This window comes from Phragmites australis, chromosome 5 (assembly GCF_958298935.1).
Source record: "Phragmites australis chromosome 5, lpPhrAust1.1, whole genome shotgun sequence".
In the NCBI taxonomy this organism is placed as follows: Eukaryota; Viridiplantae; Streptophyta; class Magnoliopsida; order Poales; family Poaceae; genus Phragmites; species Phragmites australis.
Window position 1 is genome coordinate 762,093 of NC_084925.1, and position 13,828 is coordinate 775,920.

The following is a 13,828-nucleotide window of genomic DNA, read 5'->3' on the forward strand; positions in this document are numbered from 1 at the left end:
ATTATAAGGTTAATGGAGGACCTGTGTGCAAAGGTTTCACAGTATTTAGCGACCCATCAAGCGGGAATACTAAAACACAAAAGCGAAGGGGGCGCAAGAGAAAAGTGAACCCCAAAACCCTAGACCCCATGGAAGCGTGGCCGCCTCTCGCCCCCGCCGCCGCCGACGATGCGGCGGATCACCCGCCTCCTCCCGCCGTCGCGAGCGGTGCCGGGGCATGGGGGGCTGCGGCGGTGGCGCAGCGCAAGGCCGTGGTGGAGGACTCGGCAGCGCAGGCGGTGAGCCGGCTCGTGGCGAGCTGCGCCAACTCCGGCGGCGTGGCCGTGGCCGTGGTGGACGCCAACGCCGCCATCGCGGGAGGCGCCGCGCTCTCCACCACGGCGGGGAGGCTGGTGACGGTGCCGGAGGCGCTCGAGGAGGTGCGCGACGCGGCCGCGCGGCGGCGGCTTGCGCTGCTCCCGACCCCCGTCGAGACCGTTGAGCCTGCACCGGAGTTCGTCAAGAAAGGTCGCAAATTTATTTAGTCGCTCAAATGCCTCTTACTTTTTCTGCATCAAGAATCTGAGCTAAATTTCTCTGCGCTTTGTGTTTAATTTTTGTCGTTAATTTGTATTTGTTTGTGAAATAGTGTACATGTTGATCTTGTTGCCTGTCAGTTATGGGTGGTCTGGGTGCCTCAGGGACAGAAACTTCTCAATTATTCAGTGAAGTAATACTATGCCTTTTGGATTGCGTGAGTAATTATGGTCCTGCATCACTCGCTGGCTGATATTATTATTGTTTGCTTTCTTACTGCAGTGTGTTTTACCTTGGTAACCTATTAAATCACTTCGATAGAATTAGTCTTCTACTGTAAATTTTCCTGGCCTGAGCATTGTGCAATCTGTAATGACAGAGGGGGCTAACTCGTATATCCTTGTTGCTTGCAGTTACCAAATTTGCCCGAGAAACAGGAGACCTCCAAACGCTTTCAGATGTTGATATCAAGATTATTGCTTTGGCTTACATGTTAGAAGCTGAGATCCATGGGACTAGCCATTTGCGGGAGCACCCTCCTCCTCTGCGTGTGGTGAATGTCAGAAAGTTGGAAGAAGCTCCACTGCCTGGTTGGGGCTCTAATGTGTCAAACCTAAAGGAGTGGGAAGAGTTGGATCAGATGTCTGAAGCAGGTGGAGATATTAATTCTCGAATACTTCCACTGAAAGATCTTGAGAATCAAGATATCCCCACTAGTGAGACCAACAATATTTGTGAGGCACAAGAGGATTCAGAACATCAGCCTTCAAAGAAAGATGAATGTGTTGCATGGGAAGATGATGAGAATAACGAAGGTTGGTTACCTGCTGTTAGCCGCAGCACACACAGAAGATATTTGCGGAGGAAGGCAAGGCGTGATGCCCTCAAGGACTCTGAACAAAGTCTTGAGACAAGTTCTGTTGCTCCATCAATTGATGGTAATAAATTTCTCTCTGGAAATGGTGGAAATGGACATGATGCGACTCCAGCGGATGGCCCTTCTTCTGTCCCAAAGAAAATGAATCCAAGCACTGATGGTGTGGAACATCAAGAAGAGGATGAACTTGAAATTGCTGGAGAACATTTGCATTCTGATCAACTAGTCAATTGTGACGATACTGATGGATGCACTAAAGAATTGGATAGCCTAGATATAAAAAGTGAGACTGAGGGAGATGATGATGCACATTCTGTAGATGATGAGAGCAGTGAGCAGAGTTGGGCCCTGAGATCCTTATCTGAATCAACTGTAGCCTGTGTTACTAGTGACTATGCAATGCAAAATGTCATCTTGCAGATTGGCCTCCGTCTCTTGGCACCAGGGGGCATGCAAATACGCAAGTTGCATAGGTATGTGAATTTAACATTTTCAGAGCTGTTTGGCCACAGTAGAGCTATTCAAGTCCATGTTCTATTTTTATAGACCTCTCACACACATGTATTTGGAATGCTTTTGTGACAGGTGGGTTTTGAGGTGTCATGCTTGCTGCAAGGTGACCCAAGAGGTTGGCAAAATATTTTGCCCAAAGTGTGGCAATGGTGGGACCTTACGGAAGGTTTCAGTAACGGTTGGTGAAAATGGGATCACTATGGCTTCACGACGCCCACGTGTTACACTTCGCGGCACAAAAGTGAGTGTAGTTAGTTATGCAATTATGCCGCTTTTCTTTCATATGGCCTAGATATGTGCGTTTCTGCAACTTCTGTGATTTGGCATGCTGGTAGTGGAGGGTGGTTGATTTCTTGATTGTTTTCTGTATTGCTCACACACCATTTTACATATGTTTTCCTAGAACATGTGGAAATTCTTTTCACGCTTCTAATGTCAATGACAGTCAGGAGTGCAGCAGTGAAAATATTTCATTTAAATAAGTGGCGAAAAAATAGTTGAAAATCTGCTGTGATATTAGCAGTCACATATGGCATAAGATGCTTTAATTGAAGTCCATCTCATCTCTCATTGGTGAAGAGACTACATTTCTTGCAATATGGTCTCTTCCATGGGACCTTCATGTTCATTTCGAGTTAGTTTGAATACCTTAATTTCAATTATTTTTACAGAGTCGATTCCTGTAGTGATGCCGAAGATGTTATTTGTAACTGTTTGCCTCTTCACTTGCAGTTTTCCTTACCAATGCCCCAAGGTGGAAGAGATGCTGTAACTAAGAACCCCATTCTACGCGAGGACCAACTTCCTCAGAAAGTTCTTCATCCTAAATCGAAGAAGCCCAACAAGCAGGTTAGTGCTCTAGCATTTTTTATGTAGATGAAAAGCATAGTTGTGATAAGGTAATAAGGATATGTGCACATGCATTGGAGTGCTTAATTTCATGAACACAGAAGTTTTTATGCTATCCTGTGGTCTCTATTACTTGTATAGTATATGTTCTCAGTTGTGAGGTTGTGGACTTGTGGGTGCATATTCCTTCTCTTTTGTTTCTGTTACAAGTACTTCAGTTCCTGTTATAACTTGTGATGAAGTTAGTAGAGAAACAACTCTGACTATCAATATTCGCTTTAGGAGGATGATTTCTTGGGTGTCGACGACATATTTACGCACAGTGGTGAGAAGAAGGCACAGCTGAAACCTCCGGTGAGGAAGGCACTTGCAATGTTCAGTGGGAAAAGAAATCCAAACGACAACCATTTTTCTCGCAAGAAGCACTAAACTCTCTGTCTGCCTTTTTGTTCATTTTAACCCACCCATGTTTGTAGTCTCAATATGTAATGGTTGGAGCAGAGTATGTGATCCAGACTTCTTTTTTTTGTGATTGCGGAGAAAGGTTGTCATGCAAACATAAGCATGTAAGCTATGCAGTTTTGCAACATCTATGTAAGGTTCTTATGCTACTACTTGCTCATATCAGCCGGATTGAATTTTCAATTCATTTACATGGTCCTAAAACAACGATTTACATGAGTATGAGATGTCTTGGTGATGCAATGAAGCCGCAGCGATTCCCATTGTGCTTATACATCTGTGTAACGTCGATTAGAACATATGGGGCAGACCAGTTTGATTTCATGTTCCATTTCCACTCCAAACAAGTGCCTGCGGAACTTTTCAAAAGCAATCGAATCATGGCTTTGTTACATCGGACAGCTTTTCAGAAGCATAGACTAACTCACATTTACACTTGCACAAACAAATCGATACGCTTTTTATTGTAGAAATAACCAAAGAATTACGTCCAGCCTAAGGGTGTGTTCTCTACATCACAATTAATTCTTACAAAAGAAGAAGAACGAAATCGAAATAAGTATACCGCAGCATTTCATGCTTACACTGATGCGCAACATTAACACTGATCAATTACACCTCCCACAGCATAAGTTCAGAAGAGCAAATCATCATTCGTTGAGCTGAATCCACCATAGATGTCTCCCATGTTCAGCAGGTCAAAGTACCCGCCTCCTGCAATGCCGGTGGCAGCGCCATGATGATGATCCTGGTGCTGCGGCAGCGCGCCGTAGCTGCCGCTCATCTGGTCCCCGAACGCGCCGCCGTGCGACGGCGTCACGTTGCCGGAGCTTGCCGTCGAGGCGGGCCAGTGCGCGGACACCGGGTAGCTCTCCGGCCCGGCGGCCGCCGGCATCCAGTTGGAGAACATGAAGTTCTTGGACTGCTGCCGTGCCTGGTGATCGAACGGCGGCTGTTGGGTGACAAGCGCAAGAGATGAGAGGGCATGGCTGCCGCCGTTGCTGCTGATGTTGGCGTCTTGGTCCTGGGAAGAAGCGGTGCTGGCGCTGCTGTTCTTGATGTGATGATGCATGGACGGCTCGGTGGTGCTCATGGAGGTTAGCTCAGCTGGGCTCTTGGGGTTGGAGCCGCCCTGTGCCTGCATCACCCTCTTCTTCAGGTAGGAGTTCCAGTAGTTCTTCACCTCGTTGTCTGTCCTCCCGGGCAGCTGCATCGCAATCTGAGACCACCTGAGACCCCAAATCATCAGCAACATGTAGATGGTGTGAAATGGTGTAGATGTTCTCCAACAGTTTATGGTTTTTAAACACATATTTTCTCTAAGGTTGTCTATACCATGTCCGGCTTAAAAGCATTTCTGATTTTGCATTGCTTTTTTCTTTCCAATATATGGTCATGGACACGAGGAAATGCTTGGAACGGTGGTGTGGGAGAAAATTACTTGTTGCCCAGCTTGGCCTGCAGGTTGATGACGATGTCTTCCTCCTCCTGAGAAAACATTCCACGCTTCAATCCAGGCCGCAAGTAGTTAATCCAACGTAGACGGCAGCTCTTGCCGTTTCTCTGGAGACCTATGAGAAACCAAGTCCAAATTGCATTCAAAAGAAAAGAATGTCAGAAACAATGGTAGGATGTGGAGTTGAAAATGTGAATTGCTTGTGTGACTGAAGACTAGTCGAACTTGTGGTGTGTCAAATGAAACTCCAAGCCAATTTTGAACCATATATTTGTGGTGTTGCAGGAAGACTACTGCTGATTGCACATGAGACTAGAATTCAGCATCAGCAACAGGCTTTTTTACATACATGAGCACGGCATGCAGCAATGTGCATGGAAGGAGAGGAGAACGAGAAAGAGGTGCTACATGTAATGGCAACAGAAGAGCAGCTCACCAGCCTTTGCAGGGACAGCACTCCAGCAGCCAAGGCCATGCTTGAGGATGTAGTCCCTCAGCCTCTCGTCCTCCTCAGGAGACCACAGCCCCTTCCTGTAGTTCATCTTCGGCTTCTCGCAGGACCGGCACCCCATTGCCCGTCTTCTTCCTCCTTCTTTTCTTCAGACTTGTGCCTCCTGTGTCTCTGAAGATGAGCTGTTGCAGTAGTAGCAGTCCCTCAGCACCATGTGACCCTTCTGATTTAAAGGGGTGTCACATTTTGCTGCTTGGTTTTGTTTAATTGAGAGGAATTGTGTACGTAGTGGGTGCACATGCTTGAAATTATTGGGGGGGGGGGGGGGGTTGATCAGAGGATGTCACCTCCATCTCGTCATTACACAAGGAAGATTCTCAAGAGTTACTAAACTTGGCTTTGTTATAATGATGATATGAAAGATGAATGCTTGCTGGCACTAGGATCACATATTGTTTCATTTAAGCAATCAAATGCTATTGTAATCGACGGCGGTATAAGTTACTCGGATCAAGGTTATCTGAATTTTACTGGCACAGCAGTTCAGAGACTGCAAGTTGAAATCTGTAGTTTCAGATGAAATGATCAGGTAATAGAATAATGTTGAACCCAAATTGTTAAGTGAAAAGCACTGTTATCCAATTATCAGAGCGATGAAGGTCAGACATGAGCTGCTCTTGCAATGAACGTCCCTCTTCTGATGCCAATCATTGGGAGGCATCTGCCTGGAGAACGTCAAGAATGAAGAGGCCATGGACACAAGAAACGACAGCCTAGTTAGGACCCAGAAGGATTTGCGTTGCAAGGATCAAGAAGATGAAATGCGCCGTGGGAAGGGGCACATATATGCATAAACAATGACCTCTGAAAGCACAAGCCAACAATGATGGGGAGCTTGAATGCCAATCACAGTGTTGCTTTCACCCAATGTCAGAACAACTGAGTTGGCAGAATGGCTTGTCCAGAGCTCCTAATCAGGTCGTTTTAAGAGTTTTCGCGTGTTCATATAGTGCGTAAACTAGTGCGTAAACCAATGTCAGAACAACTGAGTTGGCAGAATGCCATGTATACATCATACATGGCATTGGCCTCTTGCAAGGACTTGGCTTTAGTGCTGATAATATATATGATGCTCAATTGCAGGATAACTAATGGTTTCAGTCTGACAGGTAACATAATGAATTCCTGAAGGTTTTTGTCCTTTCCTCGCAGTAGTTGTTTTTCAGAATCTTAGCGCAGGCACTACTTTTCTCTTTCCTCTTCTTAATCTCCTCACTTGGGAAAAAAGGAAGATCTTGTCTATAGTGACAGATGAGCCAAAGCCATGTCTGTGTCATGATGAAGTCTGGTTTGTGTTACCCGTAAAATCTTCAGATTTGCAAGTTCTTGCGTGCTCTTACACTGCTGACATGATCCAGAATTCAGGAAAGAAAAACATGAAGCTCAGCTAGATTTTGAATCTGGTACTGGTAGCAATATTCTGAAGTGAGATTTACATCCATATTTACAAATTAAGGTTTTCCCACAGGCTGTTTTGTTGCAGAAAGCCAGAATTATTAACATCTTCTGAAGGTTAACCAACTTAAATCAGGTCACTCCAGTAGGGATCCTTTCCTACTGCTCATTAAAAAAGCAAATTGTAAATCAGGTCATATTGCCACCAGCAATAAAGTGTCACATTTATACTGGTACAATAAGCTGTAAGAAGTGTATATACCTAACAATTTCACATTCTCTAAAGAACTGAAACAAATAGAAGCCAACATGCACTTAAGCTCGCGAGGCACGAGAACCGAAAACAAAACAAAGAGCCACGATAAGACCCCTAGCTATAGTTTACCGCTAAAACAACAGCAGAGATCGGCAGAATTTGTTATCCTTCTAAAAAGAAATTAGAGCTAGCTAATTATATGCCATGAGGTCTTATCATGCTTCATATTTTTTTCTCAAACGTGCAAGAGAGCTACGTGTCATACCATTAAGAAGAAAAAAATACGAAGTATAAAAACCAAAAACACACCCACACACTGTCAAACTGGAAATTACATTTGCGCTACAACCGATTAAAAGCGACCTATGCAAGATATAGGGCCCCGCTATTCTACTCTGGTAGGAGGCTGTGGAGGTGTGGGGCTCTAGCAGCACGTCACAAAGCACCCTCATCAGCCACTGCCAGCAGCACCACATTCACACTTGATGAAGCGCCATTAAAGACAGCCATTTCGGTACTTCCAAAGTTCCCAAGCCACCAAGATAATGAGTGAGTTGAGGCCTTTGCGGGATTGCTTGTCCAACCCCTTAACTGTGCGGTGCCACCAGCTAGAGAAGACCTTTGTGTCTGATGTTAGCGCCACGCCTTGTAGACCAAACTTTTGCAGGACTGAGACCAAACTTGCCGAGCAAACACATAAGAAACCAATATGTGTTGCATTGTTTCATTGGTTTGATCACAGAGAGGACAGGCCACCGGGTGCGGCAGCCCACGCTTCGCAAGCCGGTCTGCTGTCTAGCACCGGTTAAGGGTGGCGAGCCATATAAAGAACCTGCAACAAGGAGGTGCCCAAGTCTTCCATACTCATCTCCAAGGTGCACATATGATGGACCCAACGAAGAAAGCACCGCAGGATGATTTGCTTAAGTATATACCTGAATTATTTAGCCTCTAAACATGCTGATCTTGAACACCTTGTTTTAAGGTAAATTCTTCTAAAAACTCCCATAGATGCAGGTATTCATCGATAGCTTGCACGGATACGCCTCCTCTAATGTTAGACACTCATTTCCTCTGATGGAGAGCTTGTGCCACACTCCTTATGTTAATAGCTTGCCGAGGGATCAAAGCGACTAGGTTGGGTGCCACTTCTGATATGGACTTACCATGTAGCCACCTATCTGTCCAGAATTTAGTATTTGTGCCATCTCCAACCATGGACATTAAAGCCATGTCAAAGAGCGCCTTTGATTGGGATGAATATTCAAATGCAACCTAGCCCAAGGGCGAGTCAGCTCTGTTTTTCGCAGCCACAACCAACGGATACAAAGCGCCCAACTAAGAGTAGGGAGGTCAAGTATGCCCAGTCCCCGAAACTCAATAGGCCGGCACACCCTTTTCCACGAAACCAAGCAATTGCCGCCATGAGCTTGCTCTTGGCCCTTCCAAAGAAAACCACGCCTTAATTTATCGTGATCATGACATACATGTAGTTTACATTTGGTTTTGTCCCTTTAGAAAATCGGATGTGACAGCTATATCCAAGATATTGAGATAGAAGTCGAAAACAGCATCTTGCTTCGCTTCTTGACTTGTGACAATATGATCATCCACAAGCAATTTTGCCACAAAGTTCTTCCTTTTTTGGAATCTGGCCTGCTGGTGGAAAAAGGAGGTTTTGGCGTCTCCTTCCTTGATATAGAGGATGTGGGAGCGTAATTAGACGATTGTGCGCTCAAGGGAGGCCAGCCCAAGACAAAGATGCTTTAGCTTCTTTCGCAACCACTCTTCGTCGGAGGACAAAACGCCAGGAGTAACGAGCAATCTCCAAACAGTGGAGCACCACTTTTGCCATTGCAAGTTGAGTTTTGATGTTGCCCACCTTCCGTTGACTCCAATTTTGTAGGCCTATGCATAGGCACTACAGTTTGATGAAAACTCGCTCGATCGGCCAAGAGCTATCAACGGTAGCCTCTCAATTTTGCTCGATCGGGCAAGAGCCATCAACCGTAGCCTCCCAATTTTGCTGCACGACCTCCTGAAAACCCTAAAGTTAGGCCAAAAACTTTTGAAATGAAAATGTCTTTTGCCCCGTGTGTTGACCTGAAGGCCTAGGAGCAAAGGGCAATGGTCAGAGACCATGGACGCCGAACTCTGTAGAATGGAATCCGGGAAAATCCCCTCCCACTCCACTGAACAAAAAGCCCTGTCAAGCCAAACGAGAGTAGGGGACTCACACTCATTAGACCATGTGAACCTGCGGCCGAGTAGAGGGATCTCCTTTAGCTCATTGTCATCAAGTAAACGACGGAAGTGACCCATCATAGCCCTATTCATGCTTGTGTTGTTCTTGTCCACCGCCTGATAAATCAAGTTGAAGTTCCCGGTCGCAAGCCATGGACAATCACATAAAGCCCGAAGATCACAAAGTTCTTGTAGGAACATGATTTTCTCAGTGTCTTCTTGAGGCCCATATACCTCTTTGAACCACCAATTGCGACCTTCGTATTCGACATATTGGATTGAGACCGAGTGTGCATCAATCTGGGTACTGATAGCTTGGCACATTGATCCTTTTCACGCAACTAAGATGCCCCCTCTTGTGCCAACAGCTGGTAGGGCTATATGTTGATCAAAATCAGACCCCAACACGATGAGCAAGAGGCGGCAAGAGATTGTAGCGGTCTTTGTCTCTTGTAAACAAACTATGTCCGCCTTGGAGGACAAGACCACATCACGAACAGAGTTTTGCCGGTCCACTTGGTTAAGCCCACGCGCATTCCAGATTGAAATGTTTGAAGGATTCATTGGGAAGGTTTACAGGAAGAGACCACTAAATGAGGAGGAGGGATTCAACTCAACATTGTGACCTGTTCAGTGGACATGATGTCCTCAGCCTCACCTGCCATCCAACCAAAAAGGGCAGCGAGCGCAATAAGATGCGTCCGAGAGAGAGTCCCTCAAACACCCTGCTATATGCATCTTGAGCTTATTGATCCACTTGATCCATATTAGTAATAAAGCCCATTCTCCTCATCACCCATTTTTGAGCATCTTAAACCATCGGTCCTGTAGAGCAAGGGCTGGCATCCGATGACTCGCTAGCTGTGTCGAGGTGCCGAAGCAGGCGGGACACATTTCTTTCATCGGTTCTGGATGATCGATTGGGGCAGGATGCAATCCACTGGCCTGGTGACACTCAAGATGAAATTAGCAGCGACCGGTGTGCGAGGAGAGGAGGGTTCTGCATCAGCTAGAGGTATCGTAATACCTCCACCCATCCTGCATCGCTTTCTGGAGTAGACCCACAACATTTAGGGGGTGCACAGCGCAGCGCTCGCCAAGATGACTGGTGAAGCAGTCTGAGTGTTTGCCGGCACGACGTACACAAGGTCACAAACTGGGTCATCGCTCACAGGTTCATTGACCTGAGCTGCATTTGCAGGGTTCTCTAGCATGCTGGCTAATGTGGCACACCTGAGCTCGCAGGGTGGGGCGTCGCACACGGGCACGCCAGTCAGAGTGACGCACGCAAGGCTGCCGGTTGGAGGAGCGCTCACAAAAAGGACACCCAACTTCTTAGCGAGCACCTCGCTTGCCAGTTGTAAGGTTGTTTTGCCGGAGCTGGATCTCAGTTTTAGGCAATCGCTACATCGGACCGCGCTGGATGGACGAGAAGAGGATTTTTTAGATCGTGACAACAGTGTTTTGGAGAGTTGGGTGGCTGGGCCAAGAGCGGAAGGTCAAGCGCAATAGATACTTGCCGGATGGAGACTGTTGTCTCATGAACCTCTATTGCACGGTTGGAAGCTGCGACTGTCTCTAGAGGCACCATAATAGGGGTGTAGGCTGAGAATGCCGCCATGGGGCTGTCGATGCCCGAAGGCAAGTCTATCAGTCCTGGAGCCATAGAAAAAATACAGCACTCGTCTAGCATGGGGCCGTAAGACTTGACTGGGAAGTGGCCTGTCTAGCCAAACAAATCAAAAGCATCATGCATCAGAGTGAAAATCTTTCCTTTCTGATCACCTGTTCTGGATTCCAAATAAGTGGCGATGGGAGAAGTGAAATGAACTGTCGGGGGAGCAACCACTGTGGCGCGGCCCACCATCTCGCGCCACTTTGGGATCGAACTGCGCTGGTGATACATGGGACCGGGTCGACGATATGTGTGGTCTATGCTCTGCTCAAACCTTTTGTTTCCGCCTTGAACCCCTGTGTATCTCAGCTTGCAAATTGCTGATAATCTCTATCTGCATGTCAGCGTGTAAGCCCACAGCCTTGTTCGGCACCGGGCCAGACGTGTGGCTGCTCTTGTTGCTCAAAGAGTGGTTGTGCTCCTCGTTCAGTACCTCAGGGCCCCACGTACCACTTGCGCTTCCTTAACACAAATGCCACCGATGAGGCAAAGTTGACGCGCTTGTTTAAGCTCAGATCCTCCATCAAGAGTCCACCTTTAATGGTGGATTGCGATACGTGGGATTGAATCCACTTACGCGACAGTAGACTACTACGCAAGGATGGGCCAGAATGAGCATGACGCCTTCCGAGGTCGTGATGTAGTGGCCTCCCCCGCTCCTCTCTGTGTGGTGCTGTGAACCCAGGGTCACGGCGAGTAACACGCAACCGGGGTGAAGAGCTCCTACGCCATCGAGCCCACCTCCTATCATCATCTCGATCTTCAACATCTCTGTTGTAGTCCTAGCGTGCCTCTGGCTATCTGCCGAAATGATGGACAGACAGCCTAGGAGATTGGCCCCTGTCGGTCGGCACCAGCAACTTCTTGCTCACGGCTAAAGGGTCCCCCTGGAGCGGCGCCAACATCTTCAAGCTTGTAGCTGGGACCTTACTTGGATCATCTTTGCAAAGGTTGGGCTAATGCAGATTGTTCAGAAGTGCCTAGAGGTAGGGCCGATTTGCAGGAGCAGAGCAATTGCCTGAAACATAATGTTGATGTTGGATGTTGCCTTTGAGCACTTGAAGATACAAAATACTTCTTTGTTGATGGTGGGTTTGGCTGTGGGTTGCTTGCTCTTGAGGTGTTTGGGGTTTCTTAGAGACTTCAGGGCATTTTGCTGCAAGATGGCCTGCCCCTCTGCACTTCCAGCATTTTGTTGGGTCTCTGCACTCAGCTACATGATGATCTCTTGCGAGGCAATTGAAACATCTGCCATGTAAACTTCTTAAATAGTGGTCTTGCTTCAGTAAGCTGCTCATCGTGCAATGCTCTCTTATGTAGCGACTTGAATGTGAAAAGTCTTTCCTCCACCAGAATTTTGGCTTTACTGTAGTCCACTCTTCAATGTTCGTGGTCTTATCCTATTCTCCTCACGACCTTTGCTCCATTGCAGCTGACGATTCTGCACAAGGTAGCCTAAAATCATGCAGTTAGAAGCATGGGCATGACGAGCAAGGCTTGGCTCTGAGTTGTTGCCATTACTCCTTGCAATAGAGAAATCCTGCACTCCCCCTTTCTTGGATTTCTTTGCTTGACTGGATTCCAGAGGCATTTGCTTGCAATGTGTCGGGCATTGAATTCGTAGGGTAGATTTGAGCTGATTAAAAATAGTCGAGCAAGTTTGCTGGATTTGATGTTTACCTATTTGCAAAGGAGGCGTGTTGCCCCCCTCGCACAGGTGGTCTTGCTCCTGCTACTGCTTTGTCTTGTTCCTGCTACTGCAATAAAGGCGTGCTTGGCCTTATTCCTGCTGCTGCTTGGTTCTAGTACTTCGCAAACAGACATGGACTCCATCTGGTGAAGTTGGAGCAAGACAACCTCACGATGTAGTGGAGCCAGCTGGTTACCATCATAGGGGAGGGGGTCTGGTTGAAGCTCAAAGATATGCAAATCTTGGGGGTAGGTTCCTTCTGACACCATAGAAACTCCATGACCAGCGCCGAAGGCGCAGCCAGCAACTGCATCGTGGTTGGCGCTGCGGTTCTGGTGCACTAGAGGGTTCGAAGCCTCTAGGTCTTGCCTCAGATCTGCTGGATCTGCCCTCTCCACCTCGACAACTTGCAAAACTTCTGGAGTCTCTGGAACGAACTCGCCTTCATCTTCCCAAAACGAACTGGACATGGATGAAACAGGTGGTGAGGAGGAAGGATGGATTGGAGCAGAGCTTGGTTTTTGTGGAGATTTAGTGTGGATTTTAGGTGGGGGGGGGGGGGATTTGGGTTAGAGAGGATGGGGGCGGCCGGTCGCCAGAGCTCCGCAATGGCTTCATTCCGTCCGTACCGCCTTCGCCACTGATCTTATCATGCTTCATATCTCTATCCTATTTTAATACACAGCCATGTCCTACGAAAGAGGACAATTCCATGTGATCTCAAGGGCGTCCTAATCCCCTCTTATCTGCCTCAGCATCAAACACGGCGATTTGCTTACGAGAAGAATAAAAAAATCTCTCTTAACATTAGCCAACAGCTATAAACTACTACAAGCTATGCAAAACTATATTTCTTGGCAAATTGACTTGGGCACAGGTGCATGTGGGCAAACACCTAATCATCAGACAAATTAGAATCTCCTGCTATAAAATTATGAGCCACTGGCTAAACTATTGCCATTTTTCTGAAGAGCAAGATGATAAAAGGAATCTTTTGTCTGAATGAGAACCCCCCAAGTCTGAATTCCACACCCAAGCAAACAACTTCCTGAGTAGCAAGACTTTTTTGTTCTTGTCACATCCATCCAGAATGTAAAATTGAGAAAGGATTTAAAACGTCACCGACGATTAAAAGAACACGGAAACTATGGTGATGTGCAAAATATGCTGTCAATTAAACAATGGCGCTATGGTGATGTGCAAAATATGCTGTCAATTAAACAATGGCGCTAGGAACATGCAGTAGCAGGCTCCTCTGTACTTGTTGCAATGATGGGATGCAAGTCATTTCCTGCTTCAGAATTCATCCACACACACTGCAAATTGTATACGCAGTACAGCTCATACGAGTTTGAACGGAATAATCAAAACCCTCACTGCAAAT

General features: G+C 46.8%; 2 protein-coding genes across 2 annotated transcripts; one reads left to right on the forward strand and one right to left on the reverse strand.

Annotated features, from left to right (window-relative positions):
- The first annotated feature begins 58 nt into the window (after window positions 1-58).
- LOC133918210 (RNA-binding NOB1-like protein) lies at window positions 59-3,402 on the forward strand. The gene is made up of 5 exons (XM_062361963.1): window positions 59-507; window positions 930-1,866; window positions 1,979-2,147; window positions 2,639-2,755; window positions 3,038-3,402. Exons 1-5 carry the CDS (start codon window positions 129-131, stop codon window positions 3,182-3,184), a joined length of 1,749 nt encoding a protein of 582 aa, XP_062217947.1. The 5' UTR covers window positions 59-128; the 3' UTR covers window positions 3,185-3,402.
- Window positions 3,403-3,571: 169 nt separating this feature from the next.
- LOC133917348 (transcription factor LAF1-like) lies at window positions 3,572-5,332 on the reverse strand. The gene is made up of 3 exons (XM_062361254.1): window positions 5,110-5,332; window positions 4,659-4,788; window positions 3,572-4,446 (listed from the first exon to the last, which is right to left on the reverse strand). Exons 1-3 carry the CDS (start codon window positions 5,243-5,245, stop codon window positions 3,852-3,854), a joined length of 861 nt encoding a protein of 286 aa, XP_062217238.1. The 5' UTR covers window positions 5,246-5,332; the 3' UTR covers window positions 3,572-3,851.
- Window positions 5,333-13,828: the final 8,496 nt, after the last annotated feature.